We start from the raw sequence: 23,155 nt of genomic DNA on the forward strand, positions 1-23,155 counted from the left end.
TGGAAGGTTCCAGGTTTTTCCTGGAGCACTTGGTGCCAGGTGGAGCCTGCCAGACGTGTGAAAGACCCTCAGTCTGCTGGGCCTGGTCCAGAAGCCACACACACCCCACCTCAGTGCCAGGCTCGGTGTCTGTGGCTTTGACCACCATCCAGGGCTCCTTCTCCTCCCAGCTCAGTCCAGCCTGTGGGAATCAGCCCCTGGCCTGAAACAGGAACAGGCTGGGCCGGAGGGATGTGGGATTGGGAACAGCTCCAGTCCCAGGAGATGCTGGGACCGCTGGGTGCTGGCAGGGAAAGCTTCCCCACGGGAAACCTGGGATGTGGGGCAGTTCTGGGAAGGTCCTTGCTTGGACCTGTGGTTTGCAGGATGCACTGGACGGTGGTGGCAGCACTGAGGGTCACTGGGAGGGTTGGACCTGGTCCCTCAGCCTCAGAGTGGGGTGGGAAATGTCCAACCACCTTGGTCTGGCGGTTCCCAGGGAAAACCAGGAGCAGGACTGTGCAGCCAAGGCTTCAGGAATGGAGCAGGAATGGCTGGGGAGTGTCCTCTCGCTGTCTGGGAACCCCTGAAATAGGAGCAGGAGGCAGTGCTGGGTTGTTTTTGTGGCAGAGAAATGGTTTTGGTGGCAGGAGTCAGGGGAAAATACATCCCTCTGGGTCCCACAGCCCAAGAGAGGGGAAGATGCTGCTCCTCCTGTGGCCAAATTTGGGGCCTGTTGTGGTGTTACAGTGGCCAATGGCCAAACCTTGGTCACAAATGGAATATAAATGGGCAAGGCAGACACAAGCAGCAGAGGAGGAACCTGAGGAATGGACATCTCAGCCCCAGGATGCAAATTTGTTGAATTTAGCCCAGAACAGTTCATCTGTCCAGCAGGGGAAGAGTCAAGGTTCCACCTCCCCTCTCCCAGCTGGGGTGGGCTCAGTGGGGGAACCTGCCCCTGGCACCTCTTGTCAGTCCAGAAACTCTGGAGAGGGAGAAGGGAGACACCAGGAAATAATCCAGATTTTGGGGGAAGGTGAGGAAGCCTGGGATGAGATGAGGGATCTCACCTGTGCTCTGCTCTGTAAATCCACCCAGAATCAGCTGGGTCAGCTCGTCCTTCCTGCAGGGCAAGGAGGGATTGCCCACGTGCTGCCCGTGCCTGGCTCTTGGTCTGGCTGTTTTTCAGAGCCTAAGTGGGAGGCTGGGGCTGTCTGGGAGGACAGGAATGCAAGATTTAATCCTGGGAATGAGTCCTGGCTTTACCTAAAGCATTGATGTGCTCCGGAGGGAGGTGCTGGAGAACCTCACGACGCGGGAGGACGAGGCCAGAACGAGGGGCTGGGTTGGGATACGGGGCAGCCAGAAGAGATGCCGTTGGGAATGAGCCCTCAGGAGGCCACCAGGGTGCTGTGCTGGCACATTGTGCTGGCACATTGTGATGGTGTCTCCCCCTCTCCTCTAGACCAGCGCATCGGGACGTGTTTCTCGGCGCTCATCGGGGGCCGCTGCGCCGGGGACCTGCCGGGCCAGTACACCAGGATGCAGTGCTGCTGCGACTCAGGGCGCTGCTGGGCCATTGGCCAGACCCCCGAGATGTGCCCTGTGAGGGGCTCTGGTGAGTGCCACACCACAGCTCTGCTGCTGCCCGGGCAGCTCCTGCCTGTGCCAACCCCGGCGGAGCCGCCGGCGCGATGTGGGGAATCCTGGAATCGAGGGGAGGGTTGGGTGGGGTGTTATGGAAGAGTAATATCCATTATTATTGTTTCTGCCTCCCCAGAGGGTGGTGGGCACTGACCAGGCTCCCCATGGAATGGTTATTTCCCAAGGCTGCCAGAGCTCCAGGAGGGTTTGGATGATCCTCTGAGGGATTGTTGGGGTGTCCTGATGATCCCTGGGGGTCCTTTCCCACTCAGGATATTCCAGGATTCTACAGAAATCCCGCTGCATTGTTGCTGTGGATGTTTCTGTGTTCGTAGGGGACAAATGAAGCCCCAACTCCTTAAATAAAGAGGGGCAGGGGGTGGAGAAGAACAAAGGAAAACCCTGGGGAACATGTCCAGAACTCTTGGACAACGCTCTGAGGGACAGGGGGGGAATGTTGGTGTGTCCTGGACAGGGCCAGGGGTTGTACTGGATGATCCTTGTAGTCCCTTCCAACTCAGCATTTTCTGTGGTTGGAAAAGCCCTCCAGGATCATCAGGTCCAACCATCCCCCAGCACTGCCGAGGCCACCACTAACCCCTGTCCTCAAGTGTCACCTCCACACATCTGTTAAATCCCTCCAGGAATGGGGACTCCACCACTGCCCTGGGCAGCCTGTGCCAATGCCTGCCCACCCTTTCCATGAAGAAATTCCCCCTGATCTCCAACCTAAACGTCCCCTGGCACAGCTTGAGGCCGTTTCCTCTCGTCCCCTCGCTTGTAACCTGGGAGAAAATCCCACCCCCCATGCATGGAACACCCAGGGAAGGTCACCTGGGGATGCTGGTTCCCCTGCCTGGGTCTCAGCTGAAGCTGAGCCAGATGAGCTGAGCCAAGGCAGGAATTCATCCCTTTCCTCCCACTCCTTCAGCTCTCCTTGGCTCCCACCATAACTGAACCTTGGGATGAGCCCAGGCAGCGGGAGGCCTGGAGGAGTCCCAGAGGTGTAGATCCATCTCTCTGCATCTGGAGGAGGCCCAGAGATGTAGATACATTGCTCTGCATCTCTTTTTCCATCCCTAACTCCGAGCAGGGCAGAGCAATTCAGTGCCTGGCACCTCCCGTGTGTCCCGTCCTTCCTGGTGGGAATGAAGCCCGCGGTGCCAACTGTGCCACACGCCCCAAAAACCTGCTGCCAGACACCCTGGCGAGCTGTGTGTCCTCACCTGCTGCGGGGTGAAGGGTGTTCAAGCCCTCCCCACCCCGTGTGCCCCGTTCCCACCAGCACCCACCCGCTCTGCTCCCCGTGGATCCGTCCCCATCCCGGGAATCAGGCCCCTCAGGAGCAGCCCTGAGGCAGCTGTTTTGTTTCAGACGAGTACCGCAGGCTCTGCATCGAGGGACTCCCGGTCGTGCCAGGCTTCCCTGGGAACTTTCCAGGAATCCCTGGATTCGGGCCCAACGGCGTCGGGCCGGGACTCAACGGGCCCGGAGGCATCGGACCAAACGGGGCGAACGGACAAGGCGGGATCCCAGGGCTGCCTGGAATGGGCCCAGGAAGCTCGAGCATTGGTAATTAAACTCCTTTCTCCTCGTGCTGACCCCTCTTTAGGCTGCCTGGCTGGGAGCAGAGCGTGTTCCTTCGTGCTGGAATGCTGGAATGCTGCTCCCGGCACACCCGCGTTCTTCGACAGCTCCACGGTGTGTCCCGACCCTGAAGGGGGGAGTGGTGGGATGTGACAGGAACACTGTGCAGGACACTGAGCCCACAAACACATCAAACAGTGTCTGCTGGCACAAAAACACAGCCGGGGTCGGCTCCAGTCTGGAATCTCTCTCCAATCACCCAACAGGAACGAAGCCTTTCAAACAATTACCGAACGGGAACAAAGCTTTCACGTCACCACCTCACCCTCTGCCTCCCCAAAACAAAACTGCTCCCTCACCAGCTTGGACCCCCCTGTGCTGTGCACCCCGATGCAGCTCCTTGCTGAGGGCTGAAGCCTGTGGGGACGTGCTGGGTGGCCCCAAAGATTGATCCCCACCTTGTTTCGGAGCGGCTTGGAATTGGTTCCCATCTGATCCCAGTCAGGTGGGATTGATTCCCATCTGATTTCAGAGGGGCTGGGATTGATTCCCATCTGATTTCAGAGGGGCTGGGATTGATTCCCATCTGATTTCAGAGGGGCTGGAATGGATTCTCACCTTATCTCAGAGAGGCTGAGCCCCCTTGTACCTGGTGGTGTTTTTTGCCAGGGTTGAGCTCCCCTCGTGCCTGGTGGTGTTTTTGTCAAGGCTGAGCCCCCTCGTGCCTGGTGGTGTTTTTGTCAAGGCTGAGCCCCCTCGTGCCTGGTGGTGTTTTTATCAAGACACGTCCCAGAGATTTTCCAAGGCCTTTGGCCCTGGGATGAGCTCAGCTGCTCCCAGCAGGGTGCTGATAACACCAGGCTGGTGGCTTTGATCTCTGTGTGGGCCAGTCACTTCAGAGCTGGGCTTGATGGTCTTTGTGGGTCCCTTCCAGCTCAGAACAGTGGGGAGGGGGCACAGCAGCCCCTTGTGGACCCTTCTGGGTGTGGGGGTCCTGCTCAGGGCCCAGGATCATCTCGGGGCTGTCGCGGTTCCAATGTCCCCACCCTGAGCCCTGGGGACAACGGGGGGGCTCCGGAACCTTCTCCCTGATGCTGTTTCTGTGCTTCCCAGGCACTGCCACATTGAACCAGACCATTGACATCTGCAAGCACTTCACCAACCTGTGCCTGAACGGGCGCTGCATCCCCACCCCGTCCAGCTACCGCTGCGAGTGCAACATGGGCTACAAGCAGGACGTGCGTGGGGAGTGCATTGGTGAGTGGCCTCTGCTCCAGACGGGCCCTGGGCCTGCTCCTAAAGCACCTCCAGCTGCTGCCCCAACACCAGGGAGGGTTGGGATGGATCTCAGGGAAAGGTTGTTCCTCCCCATGGGGTGGTGGGCACTGACCAGGCTCCCCAGGGCAGTGGGCACAGCCCCAAGGCTGCCAGAGCTCCAGGAGGGTTTGGATGATCCTCTGAGGGATTGTTGGGGTGTCCTGATGATCCCTGGGGGTCCCTTCCCGCTCAGGATATTCCAGGATTCTACAGAAATTGTGCTGCATTGCTGCTGTGGATGTTTCTGTGTTTGTAGGGGACAAATGAAGCCCCAACTCCTTAAATAAAGAGGGGCAGGGGGTGGAGAAGAACAAAGGAAAACCCTGGGGAACATGTCCAGAACCCTTGGACAATGCTCTGAGGGACAGGGGGGGATTGTTGGGGTGTCTGTGCAGGGCCAGGAGTTGCACTGGATGATCCTTGTGTGTCCCTTCTAGCTCAGGATGTTCCATGATTCTACAATGATTAATTAGCAATCCAGGTTAATCCAGGCTGCAACTTTGACTGGAGGAACCAAGTGAAACCTCAGTTTCAACACCCACAAAATGACACCCAAGTGCACAGAGTGTAATTATATGCACAGTATAACCTGGAATTAGGGAAAGGTTCTTCCCCCAGAGGGTGGCTGGGCACTGACCAGGCTCTCCAGGGCAGTGGGCACAGCCCCAAGGCTGCCAGAGCTCCAGGAGGGTTTGGATGATGCTCTGAGGGGCAGGATGTGACTCTTGGGGATGGTTCTGTACAGGGCTGAGGGTTGGACTGGATGATCCTTGGGGATCCCTTCCAACTCAGCATGTTCTGTGGTTCTGTGATCCCATCAGAGCTTCCCACAAGTGGTTGGAGACAGAGGGTAGAGGGATCATGTCAGGTGGGAGGATGGAAAATTTTCTCTGTCTTTATGAAAATGGAACTTCAGTGACAAAGGAAAGGGAAAGTTGGTGTTTTTCTCAAGACACACCCACAGAGATTTTCAGGACCTGGTGGTCTTTGATCATGGTGTGGCTTCACCAATGAAAAAGAGGAGAGTTACAGATGTCATCTACTTCTGCAAGGCCTTCGAGATCATTCCCTGCACCATCCTTAGCTCTGAGTTGGAGTGATGTGGGTTGGGTGGATAAGGAATTGTCTGGAGGGTTGTGTCCAAATTATCCCAGTTCAAGTGGAAACCAGGAACGAGTGGTGGTGTCCCCAGTGGTCCACATTGGGACCAGCACTGTTAAACACCTTCCTCAGTGACACAGACTCTGGGATTGAGTGTCCTCGTGCAGGTGACACCACGTTGAGGGGGATCCTTGTTGGGGTGGTGCCATCTGAGGGACTTTGCTGTCAGCACAAGGGGCTCAGCACCTCCCCAGCCCTTCTTGTGCCAGTCCTGGGAGCTGGTTGTGTCTCCTGGACGCTCAGGGTTTGGTGTTTTCCCCTGGCAGATGTGGACGAGTGCTCCAGCAGCCCCTGCGTGCACGGCGACTGCGTCAACACCCCGGGCTCCTACCACTGCAAGTGCCACGAGGGCTTCCAGAGCACCCCCACCAAGCAGGCCTGCATTGGTAAGGGTTGTCCCTCTCCTTTGGATGAGCTCCAGAGGTGTCAGAGCCCTGGGAACCAAAGGGAATGGTTCTAAAGGGGGGAAACAGGGTGAGAAGTCCCCAAATGCCAACCAACCTCTGGTCACGTGTGTGTATGTGGTGAGATCTGTCTTGGAGAAGTTCCGTCTGCCTTAATCTGCCTTAAAATTGGTGGGTGGCAATCAAGGAAGCCACAGAGTCCTTTCCAAGAGCAGAACTCTGTTTAAGGGATTTTATTTGGCAGAAGATGGGGTTTTGAGGCGAATCTGTATCGGTGTAGGACGCCCGGCAAGGTTGTTCTCTCAGGGCCTTGCAGCACAAAGATGAGGGACTGCTAAAAGAGAATGGTGGAAAGGAAACATTCCACCATGTGAAGCAAGAAGCAAAGGCAGATTTCCCTGTGGAATTCTTAATTTTTCCTCTCTTTCCAACCAAATGGTTTCCAAAGGACCCCTCAGTTTGCAGCGCGAAAAGCTTTCCGAATTTCCCAACTAGATGTTTTTGAGGCGAATTCTTCTGGAGTCTGAGGGCACTTGGCTGGTTTTCTCATGGAGATTATTAAACTGGGGATTATTATTAAACTGGAGATTATTAAGCTGCTCCTTCCTTGCTGTGTCCCTCTCCTGGCAGACATCGATGAGTGCATCATGAACGGGGTGATGTGCAGGAACGGCCGCTGCGTCAACACCGACGGCAGCTTCCAGTGCATCTGCAACGCTGGCTTTGAGATCACCCCTGATGGCAAGAACTGTGTTGGTGAGGCTCCTGGTGGCCCCTGGGGAGGTTGGGACTGAGCTAGGATTATGTTCTCCCTCGGGGTTGAGGGTTGGTTTAATCAGATCTCCTTAAATCCCTTAAATCCCGTTCCTACCCCTGCGCTCCCTTCGGCTCTAGGACATCTTAAAATGAGAGGGCTCAAGTGGGAAGGGGTTTTTATAAGGCTGTGAGTGCTCCTGTGGGTTTTGGGGTCCAGGAGCATCAGCAGGGCTGGGTTTGGAGGCAGAACGTGCTCCAGCAGCCGGTATCTGAGTCTTTCACTGGCTGAGAGTTCTGAGGGTGCAGCAGGACTTCTTCTTCCCACCAGCAAAGGTGGGAAAGAAAGTTCCCAGCAGGACTTCTTCTTCTCACCAGGAGAAGCAGTGGGAAGGTGCCCCGGCCCATGGCAGGGGGTTGGAGTAGATGCTCTTTAAGCTCCCTTCCATCCCAAACCATCCCTCTTCCTCGAGGATTAGCACCCACTGCTGGGAGAAGCAGTTTGGGACAGGAGCTGGAGGGTTTTTGAGCACAGGAGGGTCTTGCTGCTGCTCTCAGGCTCAGCCCAGGTGTTTGTCCTCCCCAGACCACGACGAGTGTGCCACCACCAACATGTGCCTCAACGGGATGTGCATCAACGAGGACGGAAGCTTCAAGTGCATCTGCAAGCCCGGATTCGTTCTGGCTCCCAACGGGCGCTACTGTGTCGGTGTGTGGATCCCCGAGCTTGTTCCCTGCCCATTCCCATTCCCTGGGATTACTGGTCTGTCTCAGAGCACAGGGAGCTGAGAACAACCAAGGCTGTTGCCCGGCAGCTCCTGCTCTGCCACCAGAAATCGTCCCTTCCCAGCAGAACGGGCATGAGGGAAAATGTTCTTTGGCCTCCGCTGCTCCAGCACAAATTGGAGCCGGAATCCTCTCTCTGAGGGAACTCTGGGTGGCCAATGTGAGCTGGCAGCACTTGTCCCAGAGCTCCCAGCCTCTCCAGCATGTCCCACTGCAGTCTGTGTGCTGCCTCCCAAAGGCAGGAAGGTTGGGATGTGGAGGCAGAGTGGAGAGAGGAAGAGGAGGAGGAGGAGGAGGAGACCTTTTCTTTGATGAGCTGCTGTGACAGGGGGTGAATTCTCTGGGTCAGTGCCCCGTCAGCAGAGCAGAGACCAGACCCTGCTGCTCTGAGAAGGGCTTGGATCTCAGGAGTTTGGAGAAGCCCAGATCCCTGTTCCTTCCCCTGAACCAGCGGGGACAGGCAGCAGAGCCCTGTAGACCCTCTTGGTCTGCAAGGGCTCTCTGCAAAATAGTCCTGAGCCCCTCTCCGTGTGTCCTGAGCCCCTCTCCGTGTGTCCTGAGCCCTTCCACATGTCCTTCACCCTTTTCACATATCCCTCACCCCTCTCCACATGTCCCTCACCCCACTCTTTACCCCTTTCCATGCATCTCTCACTCCCTCCACGTCCTTCACCCTCTCCACATGTCCCTCACCCCTCTCTACACATCCTTCACCCTCCCCACATGTCCCTCACCCCTCCCCACGTGTCCCTCACCCCTCTCCATGTGTCCTTCACCCACTCTGTGTGTTCTTCACCCCTTTCTGTGCATCCCTCACCCCTCCCCACGTGTCCCTCGCCCTCCCCACGTGTCCCTCGCCCTCCCCACGTGTCCCTCGCCCTCCCCACGTGTCCCTCGCCCTCCCCACGTGTCCCTCGCCCTCCCCACGTGTCCCTCACCCCTCCCCACGTGTCCCTCACCCCTCCCCACCTGTCCCTCACCCCTCCCCACCTGTCCCTCACCCCTCTTCACATCCACGTGTCCCTCACCCCTCTTCACATCCACCTGTCCCTCACCCCTCTTCACATCCACGTGTCCTTCACCCCTTCCACGTGTCCTTCACCCCCTCCACGTGTCCTTCACCCCCTCCACGTGTCCTTCACCCCCTCCACGTGTCCCTCATCCCTCTCCGCGTATCCTTCACCCCCTCCACGTGTCCTTCACCCCCTCCACCTGTCCTTCACCCCCTCCACGTGTCCTTCACCCCCTCCACGTGTCCTTCACCCCCTCCACGTGTCCTTCACCCCCTTCCACGTGTCCTTCACCCCCTTCCACGTGTCCTTCACCCCCCTCCACGTGTCCTTCACCCCCTCCACGTGTCCTTCACCCCCTCCACGTGTCCTTCACCCCCTCCACGTGTCCCTCATCCCTCTCCGCGTATCCTTCACCCCATCTATGTCTCCTTCACTCCTATCTGTGTTTTTCTGCCCTCTCCATGTGCCCTTCACCCCTTTCTGTGTGTCCTTCACCCTCTCCACCCGTCCCTCACCCCTCCCCACGCGTCCCCGTGCCCGTGGGCAGCTGACCCCCCCCCCCGCCGGTGTCCCCTCCCTCCCTCAGACATCGACGAGTGCGAGACCCCCGGGATCTGCATGAACGGCTGGTGCATCAACACCGAGGGCTCCTTCCGCTGCGAGTGCCTGGGGGGCCTGGCCATCGGCGTGGACGGCCGGGTCTGCGTGGACACCCACATGCGCAGCACCTGCTACGGGGGCATCAAAAAGGGCACCTGCGCCCGCCCCTTCCCCGGCGCCGTCACCAAGTCCGAGTGTTGCTGTGCCAACCCGGACCACGGCTTCGGAGAGCCCTGCCAGCCCTGCCCGGCCAAGAACTCGGGTGAGCTCCGGTTCTTCTTTCTCCTCCGCCCTCTGGAGGGTGGTTGGGCACTGAACGGGCTCCCCAGGGCGGTGGGCACGGCCCCAAGGCTGCCAGAGCTCCAGGAGGGTTTGGATGATCTTCTGGGGCACAGGGTGTGACTCTTGGGATGGTTCTGTGCAGGGCTGAGGGTTGGACTGGATGATCCTTGGGGGTCCCTTCCAGCTCAGGATATTCCATGATTCTACAATGATTAATTAGCAATCCAGGTTAATCCAGGCTGCAACTTTGACTGGAGGAACCAAGTGAAACCTCAATTTCAACAGCCACAAAATGACACCCAAGTGCACAGGGTGTAATTATATGCACAGTATAACCTGGAATTAGGGGAAGGTTCTTCCCCCAGAGGGTGGTTGGGCACTGACCAGGCTCCCCAGGGCAGTGGGCACAGCATCAAGGCTGCCAGAGCTCCAGGAGCATTTGAGTGATCCTCTCAGGCACATGGGGATGGTCCTGTGCAGGGCCAGGAGTTGGACTGGATGATCCTTGTGGGTCCTTTCCAACTCGGCACGTTCTGTGATTCTGAGCGTGTAAAACCCCAGGAAGGTGCTCAGAGCCCTCCTGATGGCTTTGGCAGCTTGGCAGCAATATGAGAAAACCACAGGCAGGGGGAAAGGGGTGCCAGGCAGTCCACAAACAAAGGCTGGGTCCCCAAATCTGGTGCTGATCTCATGGCAGGGATGTCGGACTCCAACTGGGAGCATCAGCTTTAAAATCCACGTTGTGTAAGCACAAACAGGCCCTGCTGGGAAGCCTGGAGCTGACATTCCAACAGACAAACAAACAATAAATCCAGAGTTACTGGCACTGGGTGCAGTGCCCAGCAAAGCTCATGGCTCTGCTGTCCTTTCTCCACAGCGGAATTCCAGGCTCTCTGCAGCAGCGGCATCGGGATAACGGCTGATGGCAGAGGTTTGTGCAGCCCAAGCTCTGGACTCGTCTCCTGTCACCCTCAGGGTTTGGTCACACCCTCCTTTTGGGTTTGGTCATGTCATCTCCAGGGTTTTGTGCTTGTGGGTTTGGTGGTTTCGTCTCCAGCGTTTTGGGTTTGCGGGTTTGGTCGTTTCATCTCCAGGTTTTGGATTTGTAGGTTTGGTCATTTCATCTCCAGGGTTTTGGGTTGGTGGGTTTGATGGTTTCATCTCCAGCTTTTGAGTTAGTGGATCTCCAGGGTTTTGGGTCTGAGGGTTTGGTTGTTTCATCTCCAGGATTTTGGGTTTGTGGGTTTGATGGTTTCATCTCCAGCTTTTGAGTTAGTGGGTTTGATGGTTTTATCTCCAGGGTTTTGGGGTTTTGGGTTTGATGGTTTCATCTCCAGCTTTTGCATTTGTGGGTTTGGTGATTTCATCTCCAGGGTTTTGGGTTTGTGGGTTTGGTCATTTCATCTCCAGGTTTTGTGGGTTTGGTCATTTCATCTCCAGGTTTTCTGGGTTTGATGGTTTCATCTCCAGGGTTTTGGGTTGGTGGGTTTGATGGTTTCATCTCCAGTTTTTGAGCTTGTGGGGTTGGTGTTTTCATCTCCAGGGTTTTGGGTTTGTGGGTTTGATGGTTTCATGTCCAGGTTTTGAGTGGCACCAGGAGTGATGTGGCACCGGGAGGCTGTGCCAGGAGAGCCTTGGCACTGCTGGCTGTGCTGGGGGGTTGGCACAGCCCGTGTATGTGTGAGAGCTGAGCATGAGTGGCACAGGGGGGGCTTGCAGAGCCTGGGTGGGTTTTAATGCCTACAAGAACCTCCCTCCGTGCCAGTGGGTGGGATGTGAGTTGGGCACAGGGAGGGGGAGAAACAGGCGCTGCGGGATTTTTTTTTTCCCCCTCCCCAAACCACCGCGAGCTGGAGTTGAGTAACTATCCCTGAGGATTGAGGGCTGGATGCCTGGCACCCCTGTGGGAGCTGCATTTCTGGGGATGCTCCCACGGAGTTTGGCTTTGCTCCCTTGCTTTGATGGGAATGACGGAGCGTGACCAACTCCATCCTCTTGGTTGTTTCCCTCCGGCTCCTCCAGGGTGGGAGAGGAGGGTCCTGAGTCTCCCAGGGAGAGGGAGGTGATAAGTTTGTGTGGGGGGTGTTGCCAAGGAGCTGCTTTGAGTCACAGTGCCAGCCCTGGGCAGTGCTTGGACCAGCAGGGAGAGAACAAAGCAGCCAGATAACAACCTCTCAAAACCTTCCAAATGGGAATGAGCCAGAGGCAAAACCCTGGTGACTTCTTGGGCTTCCAGCCAGGGCACCGTGTCCTGGCCAGAGTCAGGCTCAGGGTAATGATAAGGCTCTTTCTAGCAAGGAATTGTGTCATATTTTAGTATCCCAGCCCAGACTTCTCCATTCCAGAAAGACAAATGGCCAAATTAACCAGATCCGTGAAAATGTCCTGGATATTTAATGAAATATCAGATGTAAGTCGTTGTCTTTGTGCAGGCAAGTGAAGGAAGCCCAGAGAGCTCAACAGGTCACATTTACTGAAACAAGATCTTCACTGATTGTATCAGTCACTTTGGCAGACTTTGATACTAATATTTAATCAGTTTGATGGGTTATACTTCCTAAGTGAGACATCTCTCTTTGATTCTTCAGATGTGAGAGTGTGGAACTAATGATCTCTAGGTGTAAATATGCATTTGACCAGAATCTCTTGGTCTTCATCCACCTTTAACATATTAAAATCAATACAGCATAAAATAGTCTGAAAATAGATATATATATATGTACCATATGCCAGACAAGCCCTGGTCAGCCCAGCCCTGCCCACAGGCACACTCTGAGCTCTCCAGGGCTGCTTTTTCCTGGATGGAACTGAATTCCAACTGCCTGGAGACAAAGGCCAGCAGTGTCTGGGAAGGCCTGACCTGGGCCTGTGGCCATCTGGCACCGTGGCACTGCCAGGGCACTGCTGGGCCTGCCTTGGGCTGGTTCTTGCCAGGGTGAAACCTCTTTGCCCAGGCTCCAAAACAAGCAGGGAGGTGATGCTGCTGCAGAGGAAGAGGTGCTGCCCACCTGGCTGCCACCCCTCTGGGGCACTGGGTGCTGAATGCAGGGATAATTAATCCCAGAGCTGAGCACCGGGATAAAGGTGCTATTGGAAGACTCAGGAATGTGACAGAAGGAGCTGAGAGCCCTCATGGGACTGGGCTTATCTCATCCCTTTGTCCAGCTCCTCCTGAGCTCAGAGCTCTGTGCCAGGTCAGCTGTGTATTCCCAGCTCCACAGCTCCAGAGGGAGAGGAGCGAGGTTCCCCAGGATATACTGGATCAAACCAGGAAAGGAGGCAGGACAGGGAGAAGTGGTGGATGCCCCTGCTTGGATGTGTTCAAGGCCAGGCTGGACAGGGCTTGGAGCAACCTGGGCTGGTGGGAGGTGTCCCTGCCCATGGCAGGAGGTGGGACTGGATGGGCTTTAAGGTCCCTTCCCACCCAGACCAGTCTGGGATTGTGCTTCTGGCTGTGGGTGGACACCGAGGAACGATGAGGGCCGGGGAGATGGAATGTTCCGGTGTCTCCCTTGGCTGTGGTCCATCTCATTTGACTTTTCTCTCTGCCAGACATCAACGAGTGTGCCCTGAACCCGGACATCTGCCCCAACGGGATGTGTGAGAACCTACGGGGCAGCTACCGCTGCATCTGCAACCTGGGCTACGAGTCCGACCCCACGGGCAAGAACTGCGTGGGTGAGTCCAGGGCACAGGGTGGGCAGAGGGTTGGCAGGGGCCAGAACCTCCAGGTGATGCCCCCAAGCCCTGTCCCCACTCAGTGCTGCCTCATTGTGCTGGTTTAAAGGTGAACCAGCAGGGGAAATGAACTCAACTCAAAGGAGAGATCGTAAATCAGAATAACAATTTCATAAAATAATACAATAAATAGGATTATACAGACAAACAGTTGGTTTTAACCCACAAAACCCAAGTGTATAACCCAGCACCCTGGGGCATGAACAGAGTGGTGTTCTTTGGGCCCCCTGAGGTCAAAGTAAAAGGAGAGGGGAAAAACCTGTTGGTGAGGCTGCTGGTGCAGTCTGGTCAAGAGTGGTGGTTGCAGTCTGGTTGAGAGTGGTGGTTGCAGTCTGGTTGAGAGTGGTGGTTGCAGTCTGGTTGAGAGTGGTGGTTGCAGTCTGGTTGAGAGTGGTGGTTGCACTCTGGTTGAGAGTGGTGATCTGCAGTCTGGTTGAAAAGTGGTGGTCTCAGTCTGGTTGAGAGTGGTGGTCCCAGTCCTCCTCTGGATCCCACCAGTGGTTAAAAAAGTCCCCAGACTCCAAGATTATATATCCTCCAGTTCAGGCAGGAATGCCCAGTGCCTCCCTCAGGGTGGGAGTTCCACACTGGGTGTGAGGACAGGAGCACCCTCCTATCTCCCAGGCCTCTGAACACCCAGTTTACAGCCTGAGGAGTCAGGGCTGCTCTAGGCAGAGGGTGTAAATGGTCTGTTGGTAACAGTTTCTGGGCAATGGCATGGAAGGCTGTAGAATACACAGTTTTGGGTTACACCCATGCAGTGATGAACTGGTCCCAGCTGTTCTAGGACACTCACCCACACGGAAAACCACAAAGGTGCCCATGAGAACCTGCACGGACGTGATTGAACGTCTTGGGTTGTCTCACTGTGAGGGTGGAGCTGAACTTCTGCTCCCCCTGTGCTCTGTGGGGTCGGTGCTGTGGCTCAGGAAGCCCTTCTCTCCCTGTCCCCAGATGTTGATGAGTGCACTGTCAACCGTCTGCTGTGCGACAACGGGCTGTGCAGGAACACCCCCGGCAGCTACACCTGCACCTGCCCCAAGGGCTTCGTCTTCAGGACAGAGACGGACACCTGTGAAGGTAACGGGGCTCTGGAGGCACCACAAACAGCTCCAGGGGGGGGAAAAACCCATGGCCTGAGGGCCTGCCTGAAGGGCAGCTCAAAGTCTGCCGTGCCTTTGGTTCCCTTTTGACCACAGCGGTTTGAAATGGAGCATCTCCAGGGGTTTGGGTTGGGGGGTTTGATGGTTTCATCTCCAGGGTTCGTGGGTTTGATGGTTTCATCTCCAGGGTTTGTGGGTTTGATGGTTTCATCTCCAGGGTTTGTGGGTTTGATGGTTTCATCTCCAGGGTTTGTGGGTTTGATGGTTTCATCTCCAGGGTTCGTGGGTTTGATGGTTTCATCTCCAGGGTTTGTGGGTTTGATGGTTTCATCTCCAGGGTTCGTGGGTTTGATGGTTTCATCTCCAGGGTTTGTGGGTTTGATGGTTTCATCTCCAGGGTTCGTGGGTTTGATGGTTTCATCTCCAGGGTTCGTGGGTTTGATGGTTTCATCTCCAGGGTTCGTGGGTTTGATGGTTTCATCTCCAGGGTTTGTGGGTTTGATGGTTTCATCTCCAGGGTTTTGGGTTTGTGGGTTTGATGATTTCATCTCCAGCTTTTGGGTTTGGTCACTTTATCTCCAGGGTTTTGTGTTTGTGGGTTTGTTTGTTTCTTCTCCAGGTTTTTGAGTTTGTGGGTTTGATGGTTTCATCTCCAGGTTTTGGGGTTGTGGGTTTGGTCATTTCATCTCCAGGGTTTGTCGGTTCGATGGTTTCATCTCCAGGGTTTGTGGGTTTGGTGGTTTCATCTCCAGGGTTTTGGATTTGGGGGTTTGGTTGTTTCGTCTCCAGCTTTTGGGTTTGTGGGGTTGGTGGTTTTATCTTCAGGGTTTTGGGTTGGTGAGTTTGATGGTTTCCTCTTCAGGGTTTTGGGTTTGTGAGTTTGGTCATTTCATCTCCAGGTTTTGGATTTGTGGGTTTGATGGTTTCATCTCCAGCTTTTGGATTTGGGGGTTTGGTGGTTTCTTCTCCAGCTTTGGGGTTTGTGGGTTTGGTCTTTTCATCTCCAGGGTTTTGAGTTTTGGGGTTTGGTCATTTCATCTCCAGGCTTTGAGTTTGTGGGTTTGATGGTTTAATCTCCAGCTTTTGGGTTTGGTCATTTCATCTCCAGGGTTTTGGGTTTGTGGGTTTGATGGTTTCATCTCCAGCTTTTGATTTTGTGGATTTGGTCTTTTCATCTCCAGGGTTTTGAGTTTTGGGGTTTGGTCATTTCATCTCCAGCTTTTGGGTTTGGTCATTTCATCTCCAGCTTTTGGGTTTGGTCATTTCATCTCCAGCTTTTGGGTTTGGTCATTTCATCTCCAGCTTTTGGGTTTGGTCATTTCATCTCCAGCTTTTGGGTTTGGTCATTTCATCTCCAGCTTTTGGGTTTGGTCATTTCATCTCCAGGGTTTTGAGTTTGTGGGTTTGATCATTTCATCTCCAGCTTTGGGGTTTGTGGGTTTGGTTGTTTCATCTCCAGCTTTTGGGTTTGTGGGTTTGGGTTTTTTTTCCCTAAGGGTGAAGTTTCACACTTCCATCAAAGGAGTGGACACCCAAACCCAGAACATCTGGGCTTTTCAGTGCCTGCAAACCAGAACCATTTCCTCCAGGGCCCTGAAATTTTAGCTGAAGCCTGACCAAAATTGCAAGTTTTAGGGCATTTGATTGAAAGGTTGGGTTTTGGAGTGGGAGAAATTGTTTCCTGTCCACAAAATCCTCAGATATTTGAGAACTGGCACTTGGCACAGGAAAGTTTAGTGGAAAAAAAGCAGATTTTCTGTAAAGGAGGTGAAAAGTGGACAATTTTGTGTGGCCTCACATCAGGGTCAGACAGGTGTCAGAGGTCATTTATTTGTATACTATACATTTTATATATTTAATATATTTATCTATTATTAATATATTAGTGTATATGTTCTATCTTATTATATTTTATGTATTTTAGATATTTATATATTATTCAGTTTCTATATTTTATATACTTACGTATTATAGATTACTATACATTTTAAATATTATTGTATTTTCCATATATTTTATATCTTCTTATATTCTATAGATCTAATATATTTTATATCATATATATTATTAATGTATTAGTGTATATTTTATATATGATTGTATTTAATATTTTAGATATTTATATATACTAAACATTTTCTATATATACTTACATATTATTCATATATTAGTATATATGTTCTATATTATTATATTTTATATATTATATTTTATAAATTTTATATACTTACATATTATAAATTACTATATATTTTAAATATTATATTTACATATTATTTACATATATTTTATATATTCTTATATACTATAGCCTTTATATATTTTATATCCTTGCATATCATTCATGTATTAGTATATATTTTACATATTATTGTATTTTCTATTTTAGCTATTCTAGATATTTATATATTACACATTTTATACATTTTACATCCTTCCATATCCTTCATAGATTATTATATATTTTACGTATTATTGTATTTTATATTTTATCTATTCTAGATATTTATATATTACACATTTTATATCTTTTATATCCTTCATAGATCATTATATATTTTATGTATAATTGTATTTTATATTTTAACTGTTTGAGATATTTATTTATTACACATTTTATACTTTTTATATCCTTACATATCCTTCATAGATTATTATATATTTTACCTATTATTGTATTTTCCATTTTAACTATTTAATAGATTTGTATATTACCCATTTTATATCTTTTATATCCTTCCACATCCTTCATAGATTATTATACATTTTACCTATTATTGTATTTTCTATTTTAGCTATTTAATATATTTATATATTACACATTTTATACATTTTATATCCTTCATAGATGATTATATATTTTACATATTATTGTATTTTATATTTTAGCTATTTATATATTACACATTTTATACATTTTATATCCTTGCATTCCTTCATAGGTTATTATATATTTTACATATTATTATATTTTATATTTTAGCTATTTTAGATATTTATATATTACAATATTTTACGTATTATTGCATTTTATATTTTAACTATTTTAGATATTTATATATTACACATTTTATACATTTTATATCCTTCATAGATGATTATATATTTTACGTATTATTGCATTTTATATTTTAACTATTTTAGATATTTATATATTACACATTTTATACATTTTATATCCTTCATAGATGATTATATATTTTACGTATTATTGCATTTTGTATTTTAACTACTTGAGATACTTATTTATTACACATTTAATATCTTTGATATCCTTCATAAATTATATACATATTTTACCCATTATTCTATTTTCTATTTTAGCTATTTTTAGATACTTGTACATTACATTTCATACATTTTATGTCCCAGACATCAACGAGTGCACGTCCAACCCGTGTGTGAACGGCGTGTGCCGGAACAACGCCGGCTCCTTCGCCTGCGAGTGCTCCCCTGGCAGCAAACTGGACCCCACTGGCACCATCTGCGTGGGTAAGGGGGGCACCTTCTCCTGGACTGGCCACCCCAGTGCCCACCAGCACCCCTGGCTGGGCATTCCCGGTGCCTTCCTGGCATTCCAAGGGCACCGATGGTGGGATGAGGGGGACCGGCCTTAAGCTGGAGGAGGGAAGGTTTAGGTCGGGTGTTGGGGGGAAAGTTCATCCCCCAGTTCCTCCCTGGGAGGAGGGAACCAAACACCTCTCAGAGCTGTGGAATCGTGGAATGGTTTGGGTTGGAAGGGATCAAAAAGGTCACGGAATTCCAGCCCTTCCCCGGGAGAGGGGGGAGGCCCTGGAATGGTTTTCCCAGAGAAGCTGTGGCTGCCCCCGAATCCCTGGAAGTGTCCAAGGCCAGGTTGGAGAAGAGAAGCTCCAAGGAGACCTGAAGGGGCTCCAGGAGAGCTGGAGAGGGACTTGGGACAAGGGATGGAGGGACAGGACACTGGGAATGGTTTCCCACTGCCAAAGGGATAGATGGGATATTGGGAAGGAATTCCTGGTTGTGAGGGTGGGGAGGCCCTGGCACAGGTTTTCCCAGAGAAGCTGTGGCTGCCCCATCCCTGGAAATGTCCAAGGCCAGTTTGGAGCAACCTGGGCTAGTGAAAGGTGACCCTGCCCGTGGCAGGGGGTGGAATGAGATGAACTTTAAGGTCCATTCCAACCCAAAACAATTTGGGATTCCATGATCCTTTGACACCTCTCCTTCCCACTCAGTGTTCCCTCGGATTTTGGTGCCAGTTAATGTCTCTCCTGCCTCCAGAGAACCTGGAAGGCTGCAGCCTCAGGCTGTGCTGCACCCACACACAGGGTCCCAGGGGAACCCAGGGTCCCTATGGGGTGCCAGGGGATCCTTCAGGGCATCAGGATGGTGGGTTCTCCCTCAGCAGGTGGGTTGGGGGTGTGCTGACATTAAGGCACGTCGAGAAAAAGTGGACCCTTTCTCATCAAGACCATGGGAAGGTTCCCACTTCCCACTCCTCGATGGTCAGGGCCTTGCAAAGCATCACAGGACAAACGGATAAAGGACTATTTCCACCCAGAAAAGGAGCAGGTTGAGAATGGGAAAAGGGCAGGACAGGGCTGTGGGGACCAGCAGGGTTTGTGTCCCTGCTGGAACCCCCTTGGCCCCACCGATTGAAGGACAGAGTGACCCCAAGGACCAACAGCCACCTTGCAGCCAGGGAGGGTTCCAGGGCTGCTCCTCAGGGTTCCATGAACCTGGGAATGGAGCAGCTCCTCACTCCTGGCTTGTCTTCACCCCTGCAGACAGCATGAAAGGGACCTGCTGGCTCAACATCCAGGACGGGCGCTGCGAGGTGAACATCAACGGGGCCACGCTCAAGTCGGAGTGTTGTGCCACCCTGGGGGCAGCCTGGGGCAGCCCCTGCGAGCGCTGCGAGATCGGTGAGGCCCTGCCTGGCACGGGGATCCCCCAGGGAACGCCTGGAGCTGTGCCAGGGGGGTTTGGGATGGATCTCAGGGAAAGGTTCTTCCTCCCCGGGGGGTGGTGGGCACTGCCCAGGCTCCCCAGGGCAGTGGGGACAACACCAAGGCTGCCAGAGCTCAAGGAGGGTTTGGACAACGCTCTGAGGGACAGGGTGGGATTGTTGGGGTGTCCTGATGATCCCTGAGCATCCTTTCCCACTCAGGATATTCCAGGATTCTGTGATTCTCTGAATAAATCCAGTCTCCAACTCTGTCTTATCCATTCCCCTCCGACTTACTTTCATAAATCCAGGAATTGTACTCTACCCTGTAGGATCCCTGATAAATTCCAGCTGCTCTGAAATCCTTCCCTGCTCCGTGTTGCCCATTTTTCCATGGAAACCCATGGAGCTGTGCCAGGGGAGGGTTGGGATGGATCTCAGGGAAAGGTTCTTCCTCCCCAGAGGATGACTGGGCACTGACCAGGCTCCCCAGGGCAGTGGGCACAGCCCCAAGGCTGCCAGAGCTCCAGGAGGGTTTGGATGATCCTCTGAGGGATTGTTGGGGTGTCCTGATGATCCCTGGGGGTCCCTTCCCGCTCAGGATATTCCAGGATTCTACAGAAATCCTGATGCTTTGTTGCTATGGATGTTTCTGTGTTCGTAGGTGACAAATTAAGCCCCAGCTTCTTGAATAAAGAGGGGCAGGGGGTGGAGAAGAATGAAGGAAAACCCTGGGGAACATGTCCAGAACTCTTGGACAACGCTCTGAGGGACAGGGGGTGATGGTTGAGTTGTCCTGTGCAGGGCCAGGAATTGGACTGATGATCCTTGTGGGACCCACCCAGCTCAGGATATTCCCTGATTCTCTGGGAGATCAGGAAGGCAGGAGCAGCCCGTTCCTCTGCTGACATTCCCATCTTTCCTTGCAGACACCGCCTGTCCCCGGGGATACGCCCGGATGAAGGGGGTCACCTGTGAAGGTACAGTTCCAGCAGGACACGGGGAAACTGTTTCCATCAGGATCATGCTCATTGTTCATTTGCTGCTCTCCTGCCTCTCCAAGTCTGGGAGGGGAGGTTCTACACCTTCTGGCCCTTTGCTGGGCTCTCTGTGGCTGTGTGGCCTCTGTCTGTCTGTCTGTCTGTGCTCAGCCCCTGGCTGGGCTTGGCTGTGGCCGTGCAGGGACAAATTGCTTTTCGTGGAGCGAGTTGTCACTTTTTAGTCTGGCAGGGCAGCTCTGGGCTCCTTCCATCCCCTCCAGGAGCCCCTGGAGGCCGTGCTGGCCTTGTCCCCGTGCCTGTCTCACGCCCTTCTCCTGTTTCTGTGCCCCCAGACGTGAATGAGTGTGAGGTGTTCCCCGGCGTCTGCCCCAACGGGCGCTGCGTCAACTCCGCCGGCTCCTTCCGCTGCGAGTGCCCCGAGGGGCTGACCCTGGATGGCACTGCCAGGACGTGTGTGGGTAAGGGCACCTCCTCTCACCCAAATCCTGGCCCCTCTAAGGGGCTCCAGCTCCCCCCCTCCCTGCCACCTGCAGCAGGAATTCTTGGGAATTGAGTGGTGGCATCTTTGGGAAGGACAGAGTGACCCCAAGGACCAACAGCCACCTTGCAGCCAGGGAGGGTTCCAGGGCTGCTCCTCAGGGTTCCATGAACCTGGGAATGGAGCAGCTCCTCACTCCTGCCTTGTCTTCATTCCTGCAGACAGCATGAAAGGGACCTGCTGGCAGGTCCTGGCAGCTGAACTGAGGCAAAGCTGCCACAGCTTCGTGTCCCCGAGTCCAGCAGTTGTTCCTCCTGGGTGGACTTCAGAAGTGGCCAAATCACCTAATTTTGGTTGATGACACAGCCCAGCGAGCCCTGAACCAACTCCTGGGCACACAGGGACAAACCTCTGCCCTTCCCAGGGGCCATCTGTGCGTCCAGCACCAGGGAGGGGCCGTTCGCCAGCCCTGTTGCCAGCAAATCCAGGCTGGTCATGTCCATGCTGTGAAATCTCCCACAGCATTCCAAAAAAAAAGGGAATGGCACTGGAACAGGCTCCTCAGGGCAGTGGTTGAGCATCCAACCCTGACAGGATTCAAGGAGTGTTTGGACAACGCTCCAAGGGACGTGATGGGATTGTTGGAGTGTCCTGTGCAGGGCTAAGAGTTGGGCTGGATGATCCCTGTGGGTCCCTTCCAGCTGAGGATATTCCAGGATTCTGTGAGAAGGGTCTGTGGGGCACCAGAAGCCCCCATGGGAAGCCCTGATGTGAAGGAGAGGTCGGTGCCTGACCTCCCTGGGAAACACTGGCCCTTGGAGAAAGAAATGAAAGTCCCAGTGCTGCAGCCACGTGGGTCCCTTCCTACTCAGCAAATTCTGTGAACAGCCCATTCCTGGGCAGTTTGGAGGATGCCCCAGCCAAAGGCACTCCAGGGATGATCTAAAGCCAGTCCCAGAGGGTGCCAGGAGTGATTTGTGAACCTGGGCACTGTTTGGAGGATGTCCCAGCCAAAGCCACTCCAGGGACCTTGTGAACTCAGTCCCAGAGGTGCCAGGAGTGATTTGTGAACCTGGGCACTGTTTGGAGGATGCTCCAGCCAAAACCACTCCAGGGATGCTGTAAAGCCAGTCCCAGAGAGGGTGCCAGGGTGGTTTTTACCATGTGAACCCAGTCCCAGAGAGGGTGCCAGGGTGGTTTTTACCGTGTGAACCCAGTCCCAGAGAGGGTGCCAGGGTGGTTTTTACCGTGTGAACCCAGTCCCAGAGGGTGCCAGGGTGGTTTTTACCGTGTGAACCCAGTCCCAGAGGGTGCTGGGATGGTTTTTACCATGTGAACCCAGTCCCAGAGGGTGCCAGGGTGGTTTTTACCATGTAAAGCCAGTCCTAGAGAGGGTGCTGGGATGGTTTTTACCGTGTGAACCCAGTCCCAGAGGGTACCAGGGTGGTTTTTACCATGCGAACCCAGTCCCAGAGAGGGTGCCAGGTATCGTTGGTGAACGGCCCATTCCTGGGTTGTTTGGATGATTCCCCAACCAAAGCCACTCCAGAGAGCATGTGAAGATGGTGCCAGGGTGGTTTTTACCATGTGAACCCAGTCCCAGAGAGAGTGCCAGGGTGGTTTTTACCATGTGAACCCAGTCCCAGAGGGTGCCAGGGTGGTTTTTACCATGTAAAGCCAGTCCCAGAGGGTGCCAGGGTGGTTTTTACCATGTGGACCCAGTCCCAGAGAGGGTTCCAGGGTGGTTTTTACCATGTGAACCCAGTCCCAGAGGGTGCCAGGGTGGTTTTTACCATGTGAACCCAGTCCCAGAGAGGGTGCCAGAGTGGTTTTTACCATGTGAACCCAGTCCCAGAGAGGGTGCCAGGTATCGTTGGTGAACGGCCCATTCCTGGGTTGTTTGGATGATTCCCCAACCAAAGCCACTCCAGGGAGCATGTGAAGATGGTGCCAGGATGGTTTTTACCATGTGGACCCAGTCCCAGAGAGGGTTCCAGGGTGGTTTTTACCATGTGAACCCAGTCCCAGAGGGTGCCAGGGTTGGTTTTTACCATGTGAACCCAGTCCCAGAGAGGGTACCAGGATGGTTTTTACCATGTGAACCCAGTCCCAGAGGGTGCCAGGGTTGGTTTTTACCATGTGAACCCAGTCCCAGAGAGGGTACCAGGATGGTTTTTACCATGTGAACCCAGTCCCAGAGGGTGCCAGGGTGGTTTTTACCATGTGAACCCAGTCCCAGAGGGTGCCAGGGTGGTTTTTACCATGTAAAGCCAGTCCTAGAGAGGGTGCTGGGATGGTTTTTACCGTGTGAACCCAGTCCCAGAGGGTACCAGGGTGGTTTTTACCATGCGAACCCAGTCCCAGAGAGGGTGCCAGGCA

At 53.0% G+C, this 23,155-nt stretch overlaps 1 protein-coding gene across 1 annotated transcript in view; it reads left to right on the top strand.

Moving 5' to 3' along the window:
- The window catches only part of FBN3 (fibrillin 3), a gene marked incomplete at its 5' end in the record, with an annotated part of 119,392 nt that overhangs the window by 56,683 nt on the left and 39,554 nt on the right, over window positions 1–23,155 (top strand). The window contains 14 exon segments of the mRNA XM_032711677.1: window positions 1,448–1,600; window positions 3,001–3,198; window positions 4,327–4,470; window positions 5,958–6,077; window positions 6,726–6,851; window positions 7,435–7,557; window positions 9,234–9,509; window positions 10,407–10,460; window positions 13,082–13,207; window positions 14,222–14,347; window positions 17,743–17,862; window positions 19,137–19,274; window positions 20,227–20,277; window positions 20,631–20,756. Of these exon segments, the coding sequence (XP_032567568.1) occupies window positions 1,448–1,600; window positions 3,001–3,198; window positions 4,327–4,470; window positions 5,958–6,077; window positions 6,726–6,851; window positions 7,435–7,557; window positions 9,234–9,509; window positions 10,407–10,460; window positions 13,082–13,207; window positions 14,222–14,347; window positions 17,743–17,862; window positions 19,137–19,274; window positions 20,227–20,277; window positions 20,631–20,756 (1,881 nt within the window).

The sequence above is a fragment of the Chiroxiphia lanceolata genome, chromosome 27 (genome assembly GCF_009829145.1).
Source record: "Chiroxiphia lanceolata isolate bChiLan1 chromosome 27, bChiLan1.pri, whole genome shotgun sequence".
NCBI classification, from domain to species: domain Eukaryota; kingdom Metazoa; phylum Chordata; class Aves; order Passeriformes; family Pipridae; genus Chiroxiphia; species Chiroxiphia lanceolata.